The 26,841-nt window shown below is 39.3% G+C and overlaps 2 protein-coding genes across 3 annotated transcripts; both read left to right on the forward strand.

The window, feature by feature from the left end:
- The first annotated feature begins 17,515 nt into the window (after positions 1 to 17,515).
- LOC121798134 (AMP deaminase-like) lies at positions 17,516 to 24,934 on the forward strand. Of its 2 annotated transcripts, none has more exons than XM_042196983.1 (19): positions 17,516 to 18,025; positions 18,424 to 18,590; positions 19,163 to 19,364; positions 19,513 to 19,688; positions 19,789 to 19,840; positions 19,937 to 20,064; positions 20,146 to 20,325; positions 20,455 to 20,522; positions 20,606 to 20,748; positions 21,257 to 21,318; positions 21,728 to 21,841; positions 22,443 to 22,583; positions 22,931 to 23,083; positions 23,453 to 23,506; positions 23,587 to 23,697; positions 23,783 to 23,956; positions 24,033 to 24,113; positions 24,348 to 24,446; positions 24,521 to 24,934. In XM_042196983.1, exons 1-19 carry the CDS (start codon positions 17,611 to 17,613, stop codon positions 24,587 to 24,589), a joined length of 2,589 nt encoding a protein of 862 aa, XP_042052917.1. In that variant the 5' UTR covers positions 17,516 to 17,610; the 3' UTR covers positions 24,590 to 24,934. The 2 variants fall into 2 exon arrangements, with proteins under 2 accessions (XP_042052917.1, XP_042052918.1); XM_042196984.1 differs by having other exon boundaries at positions 19,193 to 19,364.
- Positions 24,935 to 25,537: 603 nt separating this feature from the next.
- On the forward strand, positions 25,538 to 26,413 carry LOC121800553. The gene has a single exon (XM_042200105.1). The coding sequence runs from the start codon at positions 25,538 to 25,540 to the stop codon at positions 26,411 to 26,413; it is 876 nt and encodes a 291-aa protein (XP_042056039.1).
- The last annotated feature ends 428 nt before the right edge of the window (positions 26,414 to 26,841 follow it).

Here is a 26,841-nt window from a genome sequence, read left to right on the forward strand (position 1 = left end):
TATTATCATATCTTTTCCATATATTTGTTATCTTATTCACCAAGTTAGGTTATTCGTAGGAGTATTATAAATATGTCATTCAATCAATGAAATTATAATTATTGTCTTTTATCTTTATTTAGTTTTTTAGTTTATAATTTCTAATTATCGACAGAGCACGATTTCTTTGCGACTTTCTTTATCTTTTTCACTTGATAAGGGTCTTTCCCTAATCATACTAGTAATACTAGCAGTAGTATTAGTACAAGTTGTTGCAATATGATATTGCATTAGTTTTGGCATTTTATGCTTGGGATAATATATGCTAAAGAAAGGAGTTTCAAAAGAAGTTGAGTTGACTCTTTTTATGATATGTCCATTTCACTTTTCTCGAATATTGAGAAAAAAAAAGTCATGGATAGATCTTACTTCTATAGTTCTATATGATAGTTCGAACATAAGTCGGTTTATTAATCATGTATAGTAAATGAATGAAAAACCATACATAAAATTGTTCTCCGCATAAGGGTGTCCACTATAAGGCGGACACGTCCAATAGCCCCGCCCCAGTTTTTGTCCATAGCCCCAAAATTTTGTGTCCGCCACTATAGTGGACACCTTCAATAGCCCCCAAATTTTATAATCAACTTTCATTTTATAATATTTCAAGTAATTATGAACAAATTTATCGGGCTATTAGTGGATTAGAAGAAGCCGACTATACGAACTAAAAATAAAAATAAAAATAAAAATAAAAATAAAATACAAATTAAAATTAAAATTAGAATTACACACTAAATTAAAATTAAAATCACACACTACATTGAATCTAGTACAAATCACTACCAAGTTTACACAACGCCACTACCTCCCCTACGTGCCCACACTTCTTCAATCAAATCAGCCTGCAGTGTGTTATGTGATGTGGTCCTGCGCATATCAGCGAAGCGTTGGTCCGACCCCAAATTGTAGTGAGAGAAATTTGTATAGATGTTGTGTTTGAATGGTGTGAAAATAATGAATGGAGTGGGGTGTATTTATAGGTGAATTGAAGTGTAAAAAAAAAAAATTTCGCATGCAACCGCCGCGGCTTTATCTTCGTGCCACTATAGGCGCCGCGCCTATAGGCGCGGCTATAGCCCCCCCGCCGCGTCCTCGCCCCGCACACGGCGATTCCGCGTCCGCCGCCCCTTCCCCCACCCGCCGCGTCCACCCCCGCGGCGGACACCCTTCCCAGTTCCCACTATAATCCGCCCCGCTTCCGCCCCGCTCGCGGCTATAGCCGCGTCCACATTATAGTGGACGCTCTAAGACTAGAAGCCGGTTTTGACTTTTGAATATGGCAAGTTGAATATCTTATTAATAAATAAATACAAATCATTTTGAATATCTTATATGGATGTCTGGTTCTAGTGAGAACTTTTAAAAAACATTTTGATAATTGAAAATCATTCTATCAATTATAATATACTAATATATTAAGTCAGAAATTGATCTTCATTAATTATCTAATTGATACTCATTCAAAAATTAGTACTCCCTTCGTCTCATAGATATAAACCATATTTTCTTTTTGTCGGTCCCATAGAAATAGTCCATAGTCCATATCCATTTATAGTACTCCGTCCAATAAGAATATGCATTCTTTCCTTTTTAGTTCGTCCCACAAGAATATGCACAATCTAATTTTGAAAACTATTTTCTCTCTAATAAGATGTAACACATTCTCTACTAAAAATATTTAAATTACTTTTTCTCTCTACATCTCTCTTACTTTACCAATTTTATATTAAAACTTGTGACGACTCAAAGTGTATATTCTTTTGGGACGGAGGAAGTAGCATTTTTTCCTTCTATTTTACTTTATCGTTTATGAACTCCACTATCCACTACACAATTTCAACTACTTTTTCTCACTTCTTTCTTACTTTATCAATTATAAATTAAAATACATGTTAATTTTAAATAGTCTATTTCTATAGTTACGGATGGAGTATGTTTTATCATGGTAACTGATATTAATATATTTACAAACCAGTATAGTTTGTCATGATCTATCTCATGTTAGTTTAATTACCAAGCTATATTATGTACCTATCAAATTGGAGTCCTATTCTTTTTCCCAACTCTAGTGTAATAATATTTGTATTGCTCATCTATATATGGTGTCTTTTCGTTTGTCAAAAATTGATTAATCATAATATTTGTATTGATCATCTATATATCGTGTCTTTTCGTTTGTCAAAAATTGATTAATCAAATAATCGATGCGAGCAATCTATTTCATTGAGAAGTGGTGCCCTTTAATTAGGGCATCTCCAGTGGCTTTCGCCCAGCAATAGCTCAGCCACAAACTCCTCCTGCCACATCATCAGCACTAAAAATCCTCCTGCCATATCATCAGGACAAGCAAATAGCCCAACAATAGCCTAGCCACATCACCCCTAATTATATAAAACAAATAATTGACAATCACATAAAATACGGAATTAAATTTACGACACAGATACGGGAAAATCCAATTATTTTATTTAGATTATAAAAAAATTACATAATTAAAAAAACTAACGCCGTGCAATCCTCCGCGCCCACAACTCTTCAATTAAATTCTTTTAAAGTCGAATATGAGCATCCGTTTGGTGCATGTCGGCATGTGCTTGGAGGAAGCCGGCTTCATCGTGCGGGACCCCATTTCGTACATTGGGGGCGGCTATGCCGTGGCTTGGACCGACTTCATTATCGTCGTTGGCCCAACTAGTCAGTCGTACACCTTCATATTCGACAATCATGTTGTGCATGATAATACAAGCGTACATTATATCAGTAATGCAGTCGATATGCCACAAACGCTTTGGACCCCTAATTGCCGCCCATCGAGACTGGAGCACACCAAATGCGCGATCTACGTCCTTGCGCGCCGACCCCTGGCGTTCCGCAAAGTAGGCATTCCTCTCATCCGATGCGCATCTGATCGTCTTCACAAAGACCGGCCACGTAGGGTATATCCCATTCGCCAAGTAGTAGCCCATATCATGCTGGGTCCCGTTGGCGACAAAACTGATGGTCGGACCGACGCCCTGGCACTGCTCGTTGAAAAGGGGCGATGAGTTGAGGACGTTGAGGTCGTTGTTCGACCCGGCTATCCCAAATTACGCATGTCAAATCCATAGCCGGTAGTCAGCAACGGCCTCCAAGATCATCGTGAGATTCTTTCCCTTGTAGTCGGTCGTGTAGAACTCCTTCCAAACAGCGGGACAATTCTTCCACTCTCAATGCATACAATCTATGCTGCCTAATATACCCGGGAACCCATGCTTCTCCTCGTGCATCTGCATCAGATACTGGCAGTCTTCGCGAGTAGGGCTTCGAAGGTACTGATCACGGAAAATTTCAATCACGCCCTGATAGAAATACTTCATACATTAAATGGCAGTCGACTCACCGATGTGGAGGTACTCGTCCCACATGTCTCCCGCATCTCCGTAGGCCAACTGCCTGATTGCCGCAGTGCACTTTTGAATAGGTGTGTGGCCTGGTATGCCAGCCGCATCGTGCCTGAAGCGGAAATACAAATATCGCTGCTCCAAGGCGTTAACAATACGCATAAACAGGATTCTGCTCATCCTAAAACGGAGCCTGAAATGGTTGTCGTTGAACCGCGTCTCCTGTGCGAAGTAGTCTGCGTATAGGCGCTGATGTGCAGCTACGTGATCACGTTCAATCACTGTTCGGCGGTGGACAACTGGTCGTGGTCGAGGTCGAGGTACCGCCGGCTGCAAGGCCCTCTGCAGCAGCCGATCAATCTCACGGTTCGTATAGGCCTCTAACGCTTCGTTCATTCGACGATCGTACTCCTCATCATCCCCACCACTACCACCACTACTACCACCAACGTTGCTCATTTCTCGTTGTTGATCTTGTACATAAATTAAGATAGAGAGAGTACTCGTTAAAACAAGTGGTGTGAATGAAAATGACGTGCAAATCGCGTATATATAGTGTTTCAAAAATTTAAAAAAAAAATTAATTCGCTCACCGGTCCTGAGCCTGCAATGGCGGCGAGCGCTAGCCGATTTTTTCGCCGAAATGGCGCTTGCCTGTTCCAATGGTTCGGCGAGCGGATCGGCGAGCGCCGGAAATCGGCTAGCCGACCCGCTCGCCGCCATTGGAGATGCTCTTAATATACATGTTTTGTTTGTGTTGGAATATCGTATACGTGTCTTCAAATTATTAAATGGAGCTAGAAACTTGGTAATGGAAGAAAAAATGTACGTTCCTCATTCCCATAGGAATATATACTTTGGGTTATATACTTTAGATTAAACACATATTTTAGTGCACAATTAATAAAGTAAAAGAGAAATGGAAAGAAAAAAGTAACTAAAGTTGTAAGTGGAGAATGAGTCCAACCATATTAGAGAGAAAATTTTTCCAAAATTTGAAAGTACATATTCTTGTGGGACGACCTAAAAAGGAAAGAGTACATATTTTTGTGGGATGGAGGGAATACTATAGTACTTCATTCCTAAGGACTCCTCACAATATACACACCGATCATCTTCAGTTTTCGAAAGGTTAAATCTAAGTAGCTTGTGTCCTTCGTTAGTCACTTTCCTAATTTGTACAGTAGTATTTAATTTTGCCTTTGATTTTATTAAATTTAATCTTATATAAATGGGCAACTATTTGGGTCGAGGCAGTTGGGGATGACCCTACCTCACCCTGCATGAAATAGGAAGTCAAAATTGGATGTAAACTTATTGTTCATGCAGAGACAAAATTAGAGGAAATTACAACTGATGTCAAGAGGGCTCGAATTCTGCACCTCATACAATAATGTCTAAACTTATTGCCTCTACGACAAAGGCTCTGGACAACTAATGTAAATGGAGTTAGCTTTGATTGAGATGCTCGGTCGGAAAGAGCGAGTAACAACTACCAATCAATTAATTTATACATGTTGAAAATGTCGAAACTTATTCAAGTGAATAAATATACATTATTAGTAATACTAGGATTTATCCTTGGCCGTATTATTCTAGAGCTATTGAAAATAAAGTTTGTTCGCACAAAATATATAAGATAATTGTTTATACTATATTACTTTTAGAATTCCGAAATATAATTACTTATAAATTAAGTTGTTCAATATCTCAATCATTCTACACCTACGGCAATAGGATGGGGCTAACCAGTAACCAACTTAGTGAAATATCCAAACTAGAAAAGTGGAGAAATATCGATAGTGAGAAGTCGAAAGAAGTGCAATTTAGATTTTCATAGTTTTATCATGTGCCATGGATGGGTGTACATTTTATTTGCTTGATTCTATTACATGTGACTTATTTATTTGAGGTGATAATACTTTTATTATACAAATAATAGCATTATAAATATATATTTTTTAAATTTTAGTATATTTGAAAAAAACATATAATATATACATGCATGTTTTTAACAAGTATTGCTACCATTCAAATCTAATTATTTATATATTGAAAAAGTTGACACTATCAATAAAAACAAATTAATAAAATTTATGATTTAGAGAAATAGATAAATGGAAAGAGTTTATCGGCATGTACATTACATGACTAATGATAGGACATAGCAAGTGCAAGAGATAGGAGAAAGTCATCTAAGGTATGATGGTTCCGCGAAAATTTGATGTTAGTGAATGCAGGAAAAACGCAGATCACGACACAGAGAATTTACGTGGTTCGATTTACTGAGGTAAATCTACGTCCACGGGAAGAAAAGAAGGCAGAGTTGTATTGCTTGATCTGTTTTCTACAGCTTACAATACAGACTTGCTATTTTGTATTTTATCTCTAGAGATCGAGAGAATGTAACCCTATCTATCTGATCTAGGTTCTATTTATACAAAGGACCAAGATCATGGCATGCAGTTATTTACTAGGTAGTGGATGTCGTGGAGATCGTGGCGATCTTGCATGGGTCCACTATCCTGCATGAGTTAATGACTGCTTGACACCACTAAATAGATCGTGGGTGTAGTGGAGGTGGAAATCCTGCATGAGTCCACTATCTCCTAGTTCGGTCAAATACTGAGACCGAACTGCTGAATTATGGCCGAGCAGCTTTTGCCGATCTGAGAGTAGAGCTTGATGCCGACCTGAGAGCAGAGTTTGATTGGTTGGCTTTTACCGAGCTGTAGGCTGGGGCCGAACTCTTTGATTGTGCCGAACTGAACTCTGATACTCTTTAGTCATGCCGAACTGATACTCTTTCTTGGGCTTTAGGCTGATGGGCTTTACTGCTGTTGGGCTTGTTTAGTACCTTGTTTAGTACGTACTCCATCACTACCCCCCCGGAAAGCGAAGTGAAATACTTCGGCATTCTGGATAAAGGTACGGGGTAAGTCGATGTTTGTCCTTGGTCTTATGAAGTAAACTCTTCTTTGACCGGACTCGTCTTTGGTCTGATGAAATAAACATCTTTGACCGGACTTGTCTTTGGTCTGATGAAATAAACATCTTTGACCGGACTAAGCTTGTGTCCTAATTTGGCGAGTTTTATCGCTCGGATCGGACTTTCCGTTGTCCTAATTTGGGGATCGGACTTTCCCTTGTCCTAATTCGGCGAGTTTTATCGCGTGGATCGGACTTTCCCTTGTCCTAATTCAGGCAAGTTTTATCGCGAGAATCGGACTTTCGTTGCAGTTCGTTTCAGACGAAGTGCTTGATTTTTAAGCCGAATTGTGGTCTTGTATCCTCTTTAGAAGCTTGGACTTCACAATCGTTGGCTTATTGCAGCTCGTTTCAGACGAACTGCTTGTTTAAGCTGAATTGTGGTCTTGTATCTTCTGTAGAAGCTTTGACTCACAATCGTTGGCTTGTATATGTTCTAAGAAGGGGATCAGCCTTCGAAGAACAAGATACCTCAGTAACATTTGTAAGAGACGACACGCACAGAGACAGACAAAACACACAGACAAAACGCACAGAGACAAATAAAGACCAAGTAAACCAAATAAAGCACATTGACTGAACAGGACTCAAGACTGACTGACCGGACTGTCTCTTACAAATGGAACTTTTTGAGGTTGGAAATGTGCCATGTTCGGGGTACCTGTTCTCCTGACATGTGAGCCAATTTGTAAGACCCTTTGCCAAGGACTTCTGACACCCGATACGGACCTTCCCATGTGGGTTCGAGCTTGCCCAGCTTTTCTGCTCGGCTTACTTCGTTGTTTCTCAAGACGAGATCTCCCACTTGAAATTGCAGCTTCTTCACCCTTTGGTTGTAATACCGGGCTACTTGCTCCTTGTACTTGGCTGCTTTTATGCATGCCAATTCTCTTCTTTCTTCGGCAAGATCTAGCTCGGCTCTCAGTCCGTCGTCATTCATTTCTGAGGAGAAATTTAGAGTTCGGGGACTGGGTACGCCGATCTCCACCGGAATTACGGCTTCAGTGCCGTACACAAGGCTGTACGGAGTTTCACCGTTGGAGGTTGTGGGTGTAGTTCGGTAGGACCATAGGACTTGAGGGAGATTTTCTACCCATTGTCCTTTGGCTTGTTCTAACCGAGCTTTTAACCCTTTCACCAGGATACGATTTGTTACCTCCGTTTGTCCGTTTGCTTGTGGATGAGAGACCGAAGTGAACCGCTGTTGAATATTCAGCTCTTGGCACCAATTCTTGAACGTCTTGTCGGTGAACTGAGTCCCGTTATCCGAGATGAGGATGTGGGGTATGCCAAATCGGCACACTATGTTCTTCCAGACGAAATCCAATGCCTTCGAGCTCGTTATCGTAGCTAATGGTTCAGCTTCCACCCACTTCGTAAAGTAGTCTACGGCAACGATTAGGAATTTCATTTGCCGAGGAGCTTGAGGAAGTGGTCCCACTATGTCTATGCCCCATTGCATGAAAGGCCAAGGGCTTTGCATAGTGAATAGATCGGTCTGCGGCATCCTTGTGATATTTGCATGGATTTGGCACTTCGGGCATGTCTTGACGAGCTGCACTGCTTCTTGTACCAAGGTTGGCCAATAATATCCCCATCTTAGAACTTTTTTAGCTAAAGCTCTAGCTCCGATGTGGCTGCCGCACGATCCTTCATGAACTTCTCTGAGGATGTAGTCCGTCTCTTCTGGTCCTACGCACCGCAATAACGGCTGGAGGTAAGACTTTCTAAAGAGGACTCCTTCATGAAGTTCGTACCGAAGTGCTCGGCATGTGATCTTCCGAGCTTCTCTCTTATCCTCGGGCAATTGTCCTTGATCCAGATACTGCAAGATCGGCGTCATCCAGTTCGGCGAGCTGGATACTGAATGTACCTCGGCTTCATCAATGCTTCGATGCATTAATTCTTCCGCCTTTGAGCTCGGATCTGAGGCCAACTTACTTAAGGTATCTGCTCGGCTATTTTCCGCTCTGGGAACGCGGATTATCCGAAAATAGGAGAAACTTCGGCTGAGGTTTTGCGCTTTGTCCAAATACTTCTTCATTCTCTCGTCACGGGCTTCACTTGTACCCAACATGTGATTTACTATGACTTGTGAATCACAATGGACTTTGAGAGATTTGACGAGCAGACTTTGCGCTAACTGGAGTCCGGCCAGGAGGGCTTCGTACTCGGCTTCATTATTAGTAGTGGGGAATAGGAACCGAAGTGAGTAGGTTACCTCGTGTCCGTCGGGAGCGACGAGTAAAATACCAGCTCCACTTCCCATCTTGTTTGAAGCTCCATCTACGAATCCGCTCCAGCAGTCCGGCGGCTCTACTTTGGATTCCGAGGGCTGTGCTAGTTCGGCATTGGTAGAATTTTTCTGTTCGGCAATGACAGGGATTGCTTGATCGAACTTGGCCTCTGCAAGAAAATCTGCCAAGGCTTGTCCCTTGATGGCTTTCCGAGGTAGGTACTCGATTGAATGTTCTCCCAACTCTATGGCCCACTTGGCAATTCTGCCTGATGCTTCTGGCTTAGTCAAAACTTGCCGAAGTGGAAGATCGGTTAAGACGCATACTTTGTGAGCATAGAAATATGGCCGCAGTCTCCTTGCTGCATTTACTAATGCCAGAGCAATTTTTTCCAGAGGTTGATACCTTGTTTCTGGACCTCTTAATGCTCGGCTTGTAAAGTAGATGGGAAACTGCTTTAGGCCTTCTTCTCGTACAAGCACCGCGCTAATGGTTTGATCGGATGCCGCTAAGTATAAGAATATTACTTCGGCTTCGGTTGGAGCAGAGAGAATAGGAAGCTCGGTTAGATAACTTTTGAGCTCGTCAAAGGCCTTTTTCTGCTCGGCTCCCCACTCGAACTTTGGTGCCTTTTTCAACACCTTGAAGAACGGCAGTTGCTTTTCGGCTGCTTGGGAAAGGAATCGATTCAGTGCGGCTAGACATCCGGTTAGCCTTTGCACGTCATGTATGGACTTCGGCATTGCCATGTTCTGAACGACTTGAACTTTTGAGGGGTTTGCCTTGAGTCCGTCCTTTGAAACCCAACAACCCAGAAACTTTCCCGAATCTACCAAAAAGGTACACTTTTGGGGATTAAGTTTGAGGTTGGCTTTCTTTGAGCACGTTGAGAGTGGACTTAAGGTTGTGCTCGTACTCCGAAGTGCTTTTGCTTTTGACGACTATATCGTCAACATACACTTCGACCTCCTTTCCAATCAGGTGCCGAAAAAGCTTGTCTACCATCCTTTGATAAGTGGCTCCGGCATTCTTTAAACCGAATGGCATCTTTTTATAAGCGAAAATGCCGAAATCGGTAATGAAAGCTGTTTTCGGAGCGTCACTCTCATCCATCAACACTTGGTGATATCCTTTGTATAAATCAAGAAAACAGAAAATTTCGAAGCCGATCAAAGCTTCTACTTTTTTATCTATATTCGGAAGGGGATAGCAATCTTTGGGACAATGCTTATTTAGATCGGTGAAATCTATGCACATCCGCCATCCTCCTTCCTTTTTCTTGATCATGACAGGATTGGCCACCCACGAAGGATACTTCACTTCGAATAACACATCCGCTTTTAGTAATTGGCGGACTTCGTCATGGATGACTTGGCTTCTTTCTGCCGCAAAGAGTCTTTGCTTCTGTTTTACTGGCCGGATTGAAGGATCAATATTTAACCGATGAGTGATTACCTCGGGGGGCACTCCGGTCATGTCCAACGGAGACCATGCAAAGACATCTTTGTACTCCTTGAGGAGCTGAATGGTCTTTTCCCGGAGTAGAGGCGTTCCTGCGAAGCCGATCTTGACCGTTCTGGATGGATCGTCTTCGTACAGCTGAACTGTCATCGAGTTCGGCTCTGGTATGACTTCGGTCATCGCCTCTGACTCCGGCTGCTGTGATTGCTATGCTTGATGGTGCCGATCTGACTGCTCGGCACTTCTAAGCACAATTTGTAGACATTCCTTTGCTCTCTTTTGGTCACCTCGGATGACCGCTATCCCACCTTTAGTAGGGATCTTGATGGTGAGGTGATAAGTAGAGCAAACGGCCCGAACTGTGTTGAGCCAGTCTCTCCCCAGGATGATGTTGTACGGGGACCGAGCTTTCACCACAAAGAACTCGATCATCGTATTGGAGCTTGTAGGCGCTTTTCCCACCGTGATCGGAAGGCTGATAATGCCTTCAGGGCGGGTGTCCTCCTGGGCGAAACTTTTCAGAGGAAGTGGAGCCGGACTAAGCCGAGCTGGATCCACTTCCATTTTATCGAAACATTCTTTAAAAAGAATGCTGACTGATGCTCCTGTATCCACAAATACTCTGTGGATCAGTTTGTTTGCCACTCCGGCTTGAATGACAATAGCGTCTTGGTGAGGAGAGATGGCTGGGACGGGATCGGCATCTGAAAATGTAATCACTTCGTCTTTCTTCAGCCTTTTATGTGTTGGCTCCTCTTGATTGGAACCTCTGCGTTCTGCTTTTAGGGACGACTTAGTCTTCCCGGCAGGGAGAGCATCAATAGTCTGGATTACTCCATCATATTGCGGCTCGTCGTCGTCTTCGGGATCCTCATGCCTTTTCGGATCCTGAGGATTACAGTTCGCACCTCTCTGCCTTTTGTTCTTTTTCGGCTGCTTGCTTTGGTATTTTTTTAACGTTCCTGTTTTCACAAGAACATCAATACCTGCAGCCAAATCTCGGCACTCCTCGGTATCGTGTCCGTGGGCTTGATGGAAGGAGCAATATTGATCCTGAGGTCGCCGCACGGCTGATTTCGTCATCCGCTTTGGTCTTTCGAACATATCGGAATGTAGTTCGAAAATTTCCGCTCTTGACTTGTTCAGCGGTACGAACTGAGCAGGCGGCTTCTCGGGGTTGAGACGGGGTCCCAATCTGTCTCGCACCGGAGCCCTTTGAATTCTTTCAAATGGAGTCCGGCGAGGATGCCCCTGATCGCTATGATCGGGCTTCCTTCTGTCTCCTCGGGACGATGAGCTGTCTAACGACCGTTTGCGACGGTCTGCCTCATCGGCCCGGGAGTACTGGTCCACAATGTCCCACATTTCCTGAGCTGTCTGCGGACCGTACTCAACGAGCTTCCTGTAGAGAGCTCCAGGCAGGATTCCATTTTGGAATGCCGAGATGACAAGCAGATCGTTGAGATCGTCTACTTGCAGGCATTCCTTGTGGAATCTTGTCATAAAGTCGCTGATTTTTTCGTCGCGACCTTGACGAATAGAAAGCAGCTGAGCCGAAGTGATCCGGGCTTCCGCTTTCTGAAAGAACCTCCTGTGGAAAGCATCCATTAGATCTCGGTAGGATCTAATGCTGCCTTGAGGAAGGCTGTCGAACCACCTTCTGGCGTTCCCGATGAGCAGCTCGGGGAACAGCTTGCACATGTGGACCTCGTTGAGACCCTGGTTCGCCATGTTATATTGATAGCGTCCCAAGAAATCATGAGGATCCACGAGTCCGTCATAGGTTATCGACGGAGTTCGGTAGTTCCGCGGCAAAGGAGTTCGGGTGATATCGTCCGAGAACGGAGTCTTTAATGCTCCGTACATGGCGAACCCGACATCTCTTCGGTACGGAGGAGATGGAGTTCTCCTGTGGTTCCGGTACCGAGGAGGAACAGGAACATGTCGGGGTTGAGGATTCTTTCTCCTGGAAGACACGTCACTACTGCGGTAGTGACTTTCATGCCTAGATGAGGAGGGAGAATCCGTCGTTGTCTTCTCCGGCTGTTGGCTCTTCTGCAGGAAGGTTAAGAACTCCTCCTGCTTCTCGGCCAAGAACAGCTTGACAGCTTCATTTAAATCGGGCTGCTGGGAAGACTCGGTGCGATGACTCCTGGAGTGGCTTGTTCCTTCTTCGTGAGAACCGGAGGTAGATGTCTCCCGAGGCCGTTTTTCAGACCTGCGAGCTGGACTAGCTTCCTCACGGTTATCACGAACGGTATTATGGGTGTTATGTGATCTGGTATGCATTTTTTTGGGGTGGAAAAAGGGTCAAAAATTCGCTTTATCACAAATTTGGTTCTCTGTTTCCCACAGACGGCGCCAGTGATGAGTCCGCGAAAATTTGATGTTAGTGAATGCAGGAAAAACGCAGATCACGACAGAGAATTTACGTGGTTCGATTTACTGAGGTAAATCTACGTCCACGGGAAGAAAAGAAGGCAGAGTTGTATTGCTTGATCTGTTTTCTACAGCTTACAATACAGACTTGCTATTTTGTATTTTATCTCTAGAGATCGAGAGAATGTAACCCTATCTATCAGATCTAGGTTCTATTTATACAAAGGACCAAGATCGTGGCATGCAGCTATTTACTAGGTAGTGGATGTCGTGGAGATCGTGGCGATCTTGCATGGGTCCACTATCCTGCATGAGTTAATGACTGCTTGACACCACTAAATAGATCGTGGGTGTAGTGGAGGTGGAAATCCTGCATGAGTCCACTATCTCCTAGTTCGGTCAAATACTGAGACCGAACTGCTGAATTATGGCCGAGCAGCTTTTGCCGATCTGAGAGTAGAGCTTGATGCCGACCTGAGAGCAGAGTTTGATTGGTTGGCTTTTACCGAGCTGTAGGCTGGGGCCGAACTCTTTGATTGTGCCGAACTGAACTCTGATACTCTTTAGTCATGCCGAACTGATACTCTTTCTTGGGCTTTAGGCTGATGGGCTTTACTGCTGTTGGGCTTGTTTAGTACCTTGTTTAGTACGTACTCCATCTAAGGTATAAATTAGTTGATATTATCCTATAAAGATTGGGATAGATTTGAAATATGTTATAAAAATTGGAATACAAACTATAATTAACCCAAAATCACCGAAGGACATAAATGTATTTTACAAGACAAATATTATTTTGAATACAACAAGCACAAGACTTTCCTTGTATAGTATCCGTTCAGCATTAAATATTCTTATTTTTCATTTTGATCCATGCAGCATTATATATTTCATTTATTTTATGCTAATATTATACATTTAATAAATATATTAAACATATTTTTTATACATTTTTATTATAAAACTAGTACTTAGTGAAACTTATACGAAGTATTTCATTATTACACTTTTATACTTTAACTCCACTTGCATTTCCTTGTAAAGGGATGTTTCGACTTTCGAATCTAATCAATATTTTCAATGGCAGACACAAATATAGTAGCATTGGCAGACACAAACATAGTGGGTAGACCGTAGATACTTAAATCTTAGTCGATCTATATTTTATTCAATTTTATTTAAATTGGTATGCAAAATTCCAACAATAATTAGATTTCTCGTACTCTAAATAAGTAAGTATAGTCATGTAGTTATTTTTATAACTTGAAATTTAAAAATTATTTAATAATTTGATGTGGATTACTATGATTATTTCGTTTGATGGTGACATACATAAATTAAGTATATGCATGTAGTTATTTTTATAATTTAGAAAATTAAAAATTATTTGATAATATAATATTTGGATGTGAAATGACTATGATTATATTGTTGAATTATAACAATAAGAAATTAGATTTACTATAGCTGAAAATTTTAATAATGATTTAATAATAAAACAATTAGATGTGAAATATGATATTATTACTTTGGATGATAACACTAAAAAATTAAATATATACTATGATATAGTTATTTTTATAATTAGAAGAAATTATGCAACTAGTGTATGTTATGTACTGAATTGATTACATAGAGGTAGTAAATAATTTCCTATATGTATAAAGTTATAAACGTTGATTATGGAAAACTTAAAGTTTGCTAAATGATGATAGAAGGTAATCATGTAATGCATTAAATTAATAAATCATCATAAATATATTATAATTGTAAAATACCTAAAATATCTAATTTTGTACGTACAATCTTTGTTAATTTATCACTACCCATATTTTATAGGATTAGGACGTATTCAATTCACAAGTAACGCAAGCATATAGTTATTTAAGGAGACCATAAAACTCAGGAGATATATATACAAACATTACTTAGGCAACGGATAATATATGAACGATATTTAATGTATGAAAAACAAAAAATCACTATAAATATCATTTTTATATTTTAGGCCATTTTCTGCAGCCTGCAGGCTTGTACCCATCCTTTTCTCAAGCCGGCTATACACCATTAGAGGTTGCTAATTATCGAAAAAAAAAGGATAGAGATAAATTTGGCTTCTTGCACGATATTTCACTTTGTAAATTCTGTAATAAAATCATGTCCTTGTATGCATGTTTACTAGACTATGAGACCTTAGAAAATAATATATACTACTAAAAATGACCAAGTTAAATGATAGCATGATATATTATTGAGAGTAAAAAAATTGTCTTTTTTGTATTTTATCAAAAAAAAAACGCAACAAAAACATAAATAAAAGAAAATTAAGAAGTGAAAGTTACTAGGGTCGAATCCACAACGACACCGACTTTAAACTTCTGTTCATATCAATCAAAAAGAAAATTACTGGTAAAATTTAGTATCCAACTAGAGAAACGTAAGTCTTACCTACATGCATCTTGTTTGTATACAAAGCTTGTTTTTCTATGTTTATGTAAATAGTTTGCTTCGCTAGTTCTTACCCAATATGTATTTAACAACGTCATCAATTTATAGTTTTAAAAATTAAGTGCATAAGTAAAATAAAAATACGAAATAGTATATCCTGTGATTGAGACGAATGAGTAAAAAAGAAGATAAACATGGGTGGAGATTGCCAAATGGATCAACACAACAGAATCCAACCATTGACCAACTCCGTCTAAAATCAGTCATTCCATTCAAACACTAGGCAAACAAAATATCCACTCTTCAATCAAAACCATCTTCCATATACTCCACAAAAGATAAGAATTTTGTTGTACCACACACCTTTTTTTTAATTTTTTTATTATGATATCTTCTCACAAAATTTGCTCACTTTCCCACTTTCCATTTGTCTTGTTAAGAGACAAGAAAGATCCTCACCTAGGTTTTGATCACACATGCTTCTGCAGAAAGTTAATTTGGAATGATTGAAAAAGTTTGTATGTTTCTTTCATGATTGTAACCTTTTTTTAATAATGTGTGTCTAAATCTCGGTGTCCCAGTCACCAAATTCAACTTTCATTTATGTGCTATTTACATATGGTGGGAATGCATTTTTGGCCTTTGATCTTTCTTTTTGGTTTGCCCATATTGATATTCAGGATTGTACTAGTACATGATTAATAAAGTGTCAACTTACCAAAGATGGGGTATAGTGTAACTTGTATTCTGTAGTCTAGCTAGTGTATATATATGTTTTAGTTGACAATGTTCTCAAGTATAGTTTACTAGTGATAGTACAATAGTTTGAAATTGTGAATATATATTTTCCACAATGTTCTTTTCCTCATGAATATAGCTACTACAGCTACAATATGATGTTACAAAATCCAGCGATATGATTGTACATATGTTCAATGGGTATGATCTCTAATGGAATAAGTTACATTTTGGTAAATTCAGAAATAAAATGAATTGGATTGACATAAATGACACTTGAGATGTGATATAATAATTGAAATGGGTCTAAACTTGTAAACTAATCTAACCAGTATCCAAGTGGCAAGTGGGGGGCCTCAAGCCTCACCATGACTGAGTCAATATCCAATTGGCATAATGATAATGAACAAACATGATATGTGAGGTTTTTATTCATGTAAATGTGTGGTTAGTAATTAGTGGGGGAATTACAATGATTGACTTATTTTAAGACTGCTTGAAATTAGATCGATTCGAGATTAATTTCGTTATAAAGGGGAAGACCAAGATTCATAAGCTTAGATCTTTTTTTTGTGACATTGTCCCAAGCTTAAATATTGAGTCATATATGTTCAACCATTCAACAGGGGAGTACTAGTGTCCTTTCACCCTTAAAATCACGTCATATGGCAGGTATAAGCAACAAAGGATGATACATAAGAATTACCTCGGATTGCTTAAAAGATACTTTATGTTGCATTAAATGCAATTATTTTGCATTTTAGTTTATAATGCAAAATAAATTGCTTTTAATGGGACATAAACAGTCTTTTATACAATCCGCTCATATAAGTCATCCACTAAGTTTGTTGCTTATATATGTCACGTGACAGTATATGATTGGAAGGATGTTGTGATTCTAATTTGAGTTATTTTTGAATTACATCCCCATTCAACATTCATAAAACCTAATCTTTTCTAATGACGGATGAGCTCCCATGGATACAGAGCTCTATTTATAAAATAAAATACACACATACGATCTCCCATATTGTCCAAATAACTAAATATGCTCCTCAAATATGATTTAGAAGGTGCTGAATCGCACCATATTAAATCTCACTACTCTTAAGTCATAACTAAAAAAAAGGTTTACACTATCCTTTAAAAAAAAACTATTCGGGCAACAATTTAATAATGGTTTGAGAAATTGAGCCCAAGCCCAAGACCTAGTCCAAATTTAATTCCCCAATTGAGCCCGTTTGGTTCTTTTATTGGATTTGGGCTAACAATCGGGCCTCAGTTTAGCTACACTTACTAACATTCTTCAAAATTCGATTGGTCATTTATATTTTTTATATGAAGGTCGAAATGGTTACGTAACTTGATTTATAAAATGCTTCCAAATTTTGAGTTTTAACTTATTTTAAGCTCAAACTATCCAACCACCACCAATATGCATTTTTATTTGTGTTGTCAATGAATATAGTATTACTATTGCCCGAAATTGGTGCAAGGACACTTCACTGTCACACTCTCATTAGTCTAAATATTTGAGCACATATTTTGGCTAACATATGCTGCCATGTGGCTACGCGTGACATTACCTATGTTCGATATACCAAATTAAATAATTGAGACTTAGATGTTCCAAGATTAATTTATTCTTTAACTAAAAGGGAACCCTAAAGTTAGATGTATTACTTTATTTTGGTAAGGGAAGATTATTAACTTTTTGTACTATTTTGTAAGTACTAATAAGTTAGCAATTCTTTTGTACAGTAATTATTTTACAAAAATATTTCATATTTTAGGAAACAAATAGTATTTCAGACTTTAAATACAAGGATTGGTCTAAATAACCGGAGCCTCTCTCTTGTTCAGCATTCTGAAACACACAGCTACATTATCACCTCCGCCTTCATTCATAAACCCCTAAAACCTCCAAACCACGCGCGATGATTTCGCCACCGCCACCATTTTCGCCAGTTTCGTCCGCGCAGCTGGCGGTGGCGGCGTTGTTCGGCGCCTCCGTCATGGCTATTTCCGCATTCTTCATCCACAAGCGCACCGTCGATCAAGTCCTCGATCGCCTCATCAACATCCGCCACCGCCGCCATCACCACCTGCTCTCCGACGATGAACATTGTGAGTTTTCGGAAGCTGATGATTACTCTGAGACTGGAGATCATATTAAAGATGCTGAATCTGACGCGGTGAGGGATTACCGAGTTTCTCATTCGATGCCTAATTACACTGCTCTGAATAATGAGGAAGCCGGGATTGCTGTGAACCCGACGCTGCCAAATTCATTGGGTAAATTAGAGTCGATTTCTTCGGATTTACCACCAGTCCGGACCGGTCAGAGGGATGGTATGCTTGTTTATTTATTTGGATATCGTCACTAGTTCTGATGTATTGATGACATATTTTAACCTTTCACGATACTCCATATGTTTATGATGGAGCTGTAGGTATTGTTTATGTTCAGTTCATAAAATTTTCTTGGCCTAAAGTTCTCCTCTTTGAGCACTTAATAAAGATAACACGATTGTATTACATTCATAATTGTCTGGACTTGTTTTGATCAGTCAAGTAATCTTTATAGAGTATATTAATATGAGGTAAGTTTGACCTAATGTATGCTGCTCAGAATGTATGCTTTGTATTTTTATCTTTTGTTATATGCATTTAGATTGATGAAAATTTATTCTTTTTTCTGTAGTTTGTGGTTTTCGGAATCAGCTATTTATCCTATTTGCTCCTTGTAGGAGATGAGCATTATGTCAATCATTCCGGTACAAGTTTGCGGGTTGGATCAGTTGGTAGGCTTGTCACTCCTGGATCAACATGTGGCTATTCTTTTGAAGGAACAGGGGATTCTGATGATGAAGGAACCGAACTTGAAATGGAAGAGGATGACTCATCCTATCGAAATGTAAGTTTGATCTTGTATTTTGTTTTTTCTTAAGAATCTTAACCATCAATCTCATGTAGCCATGCATATATAATCGTCTTTTTGGGGGGCAAAAGGCAGGGGGCATAATTTTGAAATGACTTACCATGTATCAGACTACATGCCAGCACTGGAGCAGTTTTTTTGTATTATTGGAGTGGGTGTACGAATATATATCAACTTCTAGAAAACATCGCAGAAATCTGAAACTTACATTTGAAAGTTAATAACCTGAAATAGCATGGAACTGGACATATTGAGACAACACAGAAGTATAGAGACACTTGATGAAATGGGCTATACTAATTTTAACCCTGTTGTATGTGCTTGCCTCTCACCATATATTAATTTACATCACATTTCTCTTTTGTATCAAACCTGGTCTAATCTGATATGGCTAGTTCAGTAGTAATATTTTTTGGAGGCTGCATCTTCAAAGTTGTCATATTCTAAAATATTGGTTTCTTTTACTCATATATGCTTTTTTCGTCCCTTACAGCTCCCAACTATATCTGGGTTGATTGTGTACTACCATTATTGCTGTGAATTTGCAGGATATAAATCTAATGAGTCAAATTCAACAGATGCTACCTGCTCAAGCCTCAAATGGGATTTGCATTCATGTTCAAGAATCCGAAGCAATTGTTACTGAGGCAAAGCCTGATACAGATCTCACTGACAGAAAAGTTGAAATAACTCCAGCAAATGATCCTGTATCTAGCAACAACACATTCCCACCAATAACTACATCACATGGTATATGAAATTTTTTGGATTTCAAGGACTTTATAAGATTCAAAGTTGGAATCTTGTGTCGTCTCTTTTGCTTTTGTGCTTGTATTCTTTTCTGGTGCTCCTTCTGTATTACTAAGTCTTGTTTATGCTCTTCAAAATATGAAATCAGACTCAATAAGTGTTGAAGAACAAGAAGTCACAAGGATGATTCGGGAATGTTTAGATTTGAGGGGAAAATATGTTTTCAGGGAAAATGTTGATCCATGGGCAAAGAGTACCGAAAAAACTGGTTTACCAGAATTCAAAAGTGATCCATTTAACTTTGTCCCTGTTGAAGCATCTTCCGTGAGTTACCCTTTCTTGCTACACTTCTTTCAGAAGCTAGTTAAACCATTTACTATAGCCCAGCTAATTATCTGGTACAATTTCTATGATGGGCAAGCAGCATTTCTTCAGGATGGAAGATGGTGTAGTGCGTGTTTATGCCAGTGAAAATGGTAAGCTTTAAGGAGCTTCTTCTGGAAAAATACTGTATGCATATCTATTCTATTATGCCTTAAAGATTATTAATTTATTTCCTTTGAATAATTTAGATTCTGAAGAACTGTATCCTGTTGCAAGTTCAACATCCTTTTTTACTGATATGCATCATCTCCTGAAAGTGATGTCTATTGGAAATGTCCGCTCGGCATGCCATCATCGATTACGTTTTCTTGAGGAAGTAATATTTGTTACCAGTCTACTGTATTACATCTATGTTTACCATCCGTTTGAACGCCTTAGTGAATTTTATTATTTGCAGAAATTTCGCCTTCATTTGCTGGTGAATGCGGATAAGGAATTTGTAGCACAGAAAAGTGCACCTCATCGTGATTTCTACAATATAAGGAAAGTGGACACTCATGTCCATCATTCTGCTTGCATGAACCAAAAGCACCTTCTCCGGTTCATCAAGTCAAAGTTAAAAAAAGAACCAGATGAGGTGGGAATCTTAAATTGCTTTGACTCAAAAGTTGTTCTACCTTCAACTAATGTCGAAATGTTTGGTCACTAATTTAATAGAAGTTCTCCAATGATGCTCTAACATCATGCTCTCCTTATGATGTTGCAGGTTGTTATCTACCGTGATGGTCAGTATCTTACACTGAAAGAAGTCTTTGACAGCCTGGACTTGACAGGGTGTGTGTTTCTTTCTTCAATCTATATTTTCTCATGTTGTTACGCCTACCAGTCCTTCATTTTGATGGGCTTGCTCATTGCAGGTATGATCTTAGTGTAGATCTGTTGGATGTACATGCAGACAAGAGTACCTTTCATCGTTTTGACAAATTCAATCTCAAGTACAATCCTTGTGGACAAAGTAGACTCAGAGAAATATTTCTGAAGCAGGATAACCTTATTCAAGGTTAGTTTCATAGCAGAAAAATGTAGATGCAAGTATGGAAGCTTTCTGGCATGTTAGAATTATAAGAAATTGATTTTCTGGAAACATAAACCCCCTATTGTATGTTCAACATTCTTGAAAATGTATTTGTTATGAAGTCTCAATTTAATGGCATGTGGCTTAGTTTCTATGTCAAAGATGATAATGTGATATTGTGATTTGATCAAATTGATGAAAAATAGCACGGCTCTTTACTGATGATACATTTTAGACTAGTCTTTCCCGTTTCAGGATGTGTTACAAACTTTGAGCTTAGACTGAACCAGGGTAATCATTGCATGGTTTGGATAATATCTTTAGAGCCAATTAAGTGGATGAAATGAAGAGGTGTGCTCCTCTCTGGTTCTAACTGACAGAAAAGGAACTGTTTCAGTTTATAACACAACTTTAAATGCTTAAACTCATGCCACCATGTCACTCTATCTATAGTAATTCGCACAATCATTGAGTGATTTTCTTCTCTTATCAGGACGTTTCCTGGCTGATGTGACAAAGCAGGTTCTATCAGATTTGGAAGCAAGTAAATACCAGGTTTGCTTGCATCTCTAGTATTTTATATTTACTTTGAAGGTGAATGCTGTCACATGATTGATGGTTTTGTAAAACTGTGGTCTGGTATGCTTGTTTTTGTGGGTGATGCTCGGTTAATGAGAAAGAGAAATGGAGGCATGGTGGTAATCTTTTTAATGAAATTTCTTTATTGGAATGATTTAATATATAGTCCGTGAAGAAGAAGAGTGCAGAGAGTAATCATTCATTGCAGTTATACATGCACACATAATTGTTTCACTTTAACCAGTGTGGTTACTGTTTCAAATTGTGAGCATTTTTTATATATTAAAAGTCCAGACTGAAGAAGGAATGATATTGTTGATTTCAGATTACTCAGTTACTTACTGGTTATAATTTTAAAACTCTAATATAACCATGTTACTTTCAGTTGGCTGAATACCGAATTTCAATCTATGGGAGGAAACAGAGTGAGTGGGATCAGCTGGCAAGTTGGGTTGTAAACAACAGAATTTACAGTGAGAATGCTGTTTGGTTGATTCAGGTAATGTGTGAATGATTTGGTGAATGCTTCTTTCTTGTCTTGTCCTATTAAATTGTTGATGGTTACAACTTCAATTTGTCTTCTTCAGCATCCATAGATGAGGGCTAATGATACATTTATTGCTGCTCTACTTTTCTGAGTTTTTTAATCCTTTGGTCTCTATAATGATTTGAATGATTCAATTTTTTCGTGTTTGTCAATGTCTTGAATATATCTGCGTTGCTGCATTGAGATTCCTGGAAATCCCACCAAGGAAGTTTCTACCGTCTAGTCCTGATCCTTGTAGAGGAAGCAGATATCTCAATGCCTATCCTTCATGTGTTTTATCTTAATTTTCTTTCTTGAAGTGATTTATATTTTTGTTAGCTGTATTGATTCAAATGACAACCTTGTTTTGTTGATTGGTTCCTTTAAGGAGCAATATGGTTGGGCATCATGCGTCTTTAGACATTGAACTTGAATTCTAAATATATGCCACAAGTTATGAAAAAGTACAATTTCTACTTCCCTAAAAAAGAAGTCTCTAGTTTGTTAATTGGTGAACATACATTGATATTATTCCTGATGGGCAATTCTTTCTATGTTTGGTTGAGCTGTGCAGTTGCCAAGGTTATACAACATATACAGAAGTATGGGGACAGTAACGTCCTTTCAAAACATACTCGATAACATCTTCCTTCCACTTTTTGAAGTCACAGTGGATCCAAATTCCCACCCTCATTTGCATCTCTTCTTATTGCAGGTATGCTTTGGAAATTAAACTATTTACATTTTTCTCTTAAAGCATAATATATTCATTATTATGCATTCTGCGTATGCTTGAGAGATTAGTTCATGTGCAGTATGCCATATCTTTGTAAAATAGAGAATCATGTCCTAATAATTCTCACAGTAAGCAAATATTTATTCCTCTCATACAGGATTACATTTAAAAGAACCATTTAAAGGTCCAAAACAACTTTCTGTAGATTTTTGTTTGGTTTTGTTTTGTATCTGTAACTGTTTAAAAGGAATCAAATTTATCTATTTTTCATTTATTCATGCTCAATAATATTTATCCCCTATATCATATGATGTTCTACAATGCAGGTTGTAGGCTTTGACATGGTTGATGATGAAAGTAAACCTGAGAGGCGGCCAACAAAACATATGCCAACTCCATCACAATGGACAAATGATTTCAATCCTGCCTTTTCTTATTATGCTTATTATTGCTATGCAAATTTGTTTACACTTAACAAGGTTCGTCTGATTCTTTTGTTGAGTTTATTGTGTCAGATTATTGCCGAAAAAACTTCTTATCAATCTTTGCAGTCTGCAGCATTAAGTTTTGTTCATTCTCTATATTCATATGTATTTTGTAGTATTAGTCGTCTTTGCCTGGTGAATTTATGATGGAACAACTATCTTAGAGTATTAGGAATTAAGAAATACTACATGTCACTGAATGCAAGCTACAAACTGAGAGAACTGATAACTATAAACTAGCAAACATATCCTGCCTGCATTCTCAATATTTTGAGATTTAATCTAACTGCAGTGTGTGGTAAATGTTGGACTGGTCCATACAAATTGTCCCTAACATTTAATCGTCTGGTAATTTTCTCTCAGCTACGTGAATCGAAAGGTTTACCAACAATAAGATTTCGGCCTCACTGTGGAGAGGTGGTTTTCTGACTTACCTTTCTCTCATTTGAAACCTTATACTTTTCTAGAATGCTTACTTACTGAAACAAGTCATGCAGGCTGGTGACGTGGACCATTTGGCTGCTGGGTTTCTCCTATGTCATAATATATCACATGGAATAAACTTGCGGAAATCCCCTGTCTTGCAATATCTATACTATCTAGCTCAGGTTTGTTAACAACTTCATTTTGGCTTAATGACCTTACTGACATGGATCTGCAATCACTACTGATTGGAACCGATCTCACTGTCAGATTGGTTTAGCAATGTCACCACTCAGCAATAACTCACTCTTCTTGGACTATCATCGCAACCCATTTCCAATGTTCTTCCAACGTGGCATGAATGTGTCCCTTTCAACTGATGATCCTTTACAAATCCATTTGACTAAGGAGCCTCTCGTTGAGGAATATAGTGTAGCTGCAAAGGTTTGTTGCTCTCTTCTTCCTTTCTCTATTTTACCAATGTTTGCATGTTAGATCATCCTCTTTTTTCGCTCATCAGGTATGGAAACTCAGTTCCTGTGACCTTTGTGAGATCGCCAGAAATTCTGTTTATCAGTCTGGATTCCCTCATGCTTCAAAGGTTAGAACTCTAAAGTTACTTCTCTAAATAAATTTTAACAGAAATCCAAGGTTTTGCTGAGTAATGTAAATCTGAAGCAACACTTACCTTTCTTCTTTGTAACACTTATGTTGGGTTAGAGAAGTATTTTCAATTTTTCTTGTTCCTTTTTCCATGATATTGCTGCTGCTTTGGCTAGATTTATCTTAGCTCTTAGGTAAAAGCTAATAAGGATTTCTTTAATTCTCTTCTTAGTTGCACTGGCTTGGAGATGATTACTTCAAAAGAGGCACTAAAGGAAATGTAATACACAAGACTAATGTGCCAAATATTAGGATCGACTTCAGACATGAGGTGAGCTCTACTTTTTTTTTGCTCTTGTCCATTATATCTGATCTAATATAAACAAACGAATTGTGTGTTTGCAGACATGGAAGGCGGAGATGCAGTATGTGTATTCCGGGAAAGCCATAGTGCCAGAGGAGATCGAACACTGATTCAGCATAATTTTTACACAATTTTACATCCTTGAGATACAAGCACCAGCTACATTTGAAGAGTTGGACGATGTTGTGCCAGTCTCAATCGCACAAGATGTGTAGCTCTTGTGTGGTAATCGGTTTGAGCAAGTATTCTCGCAGTTGTGCCGTGCCAATTTTGCTTCTGCAGTTGTTTAGCTCAAATTTGAACGATGATTAGAATTATAAATATGCAACGTTTTCTCCGGTGGAGTTAAGAGACTTGGATCTTTCTTTACTCCTGTTGCACACTAATCCAATCTATATATTGGTGTACTGAAAACTGTTATAGTAGTAATTTACCAGATTTAATTGTTTGTGTTATGTGATCTAGGGAAATATATACTCCATCAAAAAGTTTACCGTGAATTCATCATTCAAATATAAATAATTAGCATAAATTGGCCAAGATGTTTTGTGACATCCTCTCCCCATTCCTAAGAAATAGACAACATTTGAAATGTCATGGATTTTAATACATAATTGCAAAAGAGAGACATAAAAAGAAAAAAAGTTATTGAAGTATTGTTAGTGGAGAATGAGACCCGCCTTATTTGTTGGAAAAGAAGATGACATGTGTTGGAAAAGAAGACCACATTAATATGCCGCCCACATTAAGTAGTGTAGAGTTCCTAAGTGTTGTAAAGTACCAACTACATTTATTGGTGTACTAGAATGTTCTCATTCACCCTATAAATACTAGGGTGAATGAACATTTGAAAGATATGGAAAACAAACATTGAAATATTTCTCTATACACTTCTTCCTATCAAATGACTAACCAATCTTTCTCCACCTCTCTCGATTACCATCTTTAAGATGGTATCAGAGCAGGAAATTTTTATTTGGGGACTCAGAGCAATGTCATCATAGTCCCATACCCTTCTCGGCCTTTCCTTCATTATCCCTGCAAAACGAAAACCAAAGATGTCAGATTCTGACACAGAAAATACCAAACCACACTCTGCCGATACTATGGCAGATTTTGCGGCACAATTTGCCGAATTCATGAAGTTCATGAATAAAACCGGAAACAAACCAGAAAACCCTCCAAAACAGTCACCACAAAACCTGGAGTCTTTGGGAGAAATCCGCTTAGAAGACAAACTCAATGGGGATAATTATCCCCTTTGGATAAATCTGATGGAACGAGCTATAGGTGGAAAGGGACTGATTTCTCACATTTCTGGAGGATCAGAACCCCCCACCGCCAACGATCCCGGCTACGCGATATGGCAACAACGGGATCATTGTTGCTTCAATTGGATCATCAACAACATTGAATCCAGTTTGAGGAATGAAGTTTCACAGTATAAAACAGCCCGAGACCTATGGGAAGGTCTGGCAATCACCTATGGAAGTGGAGCTGACCCCTTTCAAGTACATGATCTACACAGGCAGGCGATGACAATTAAACAAGGAGATATGAGCCTGGAATCCCTCTGGAATAAATTCCAGGACCTATGGATCTCAATAGATGCAAGAGATCCTAATCCCATGGAAAGCCCCAAAAGCATCGAGAAGTACAACAAACATACACAGAGGCATCGACTCTACCAATTCATATGGGCTTTAGACGACAAATACGACAAGATCAGACGGGAAATACTAAATACAGATCCGTTACCATCTGTTCGCAGAGCATATGGTATGGTGAGAAGGGAAGCTGTCAATGAGAAGGTTCTCAAACCCGAACCAGACTCATCTGGAATCGCAGCCGGCCTGGGAGCTTTCCACAGAAACCGCCCAACTCCAGCGGCGCAAACCCCACCGGAAATCTGCACACCATTCCCACCAAATTGAAAACAAGATGAAGACAAAAACAAGCTTATTTGCTCACACTGCGGAGGAAAAAAACACACACGGGATACATGCTTCCACCTCCACGGATACCCCGAATGGTGGCAAGAGATGAAGAGAACTCGCCAAAGTGGAAAACGAGGTGGCACCGGGAATGGAAGGGCAGCAGCCGCCATTCTGATCGGAGGAGACCGAGCCACCTACACCGGAGGACCGGCGGGCGGCTTCGGCAAACCCACGGTCAACGGCGGAGGCGGCGGCTTCGGCAACTCCACAGGCACCGGCGGCTTCGGCAATCCCTCATCCAGCGGCGGCAACGTCGTCACTCCACCACCACAATACCCTAACAGCGGCGCAGCACCAGGGGGTGGCGGAGGCGGCGCAAACCAAGTCAACGTGGCCAAAGCATCAATTGCATCGACTCAAACGTG

Source organism: Salvia splendens, chromosome 4 (genome assembly GCF_004379255.2).
Source record: "Salvia splendens isolate huo1 chromosome 4, SspV2, whole genome shotgun sequence".
Lineage (NCBI taxonomy): Eukaryota > Viridiplantae > Streptophyta > Magnoliopsida > Lamiales > Lamiaceae > Salvia > Salvia splendens.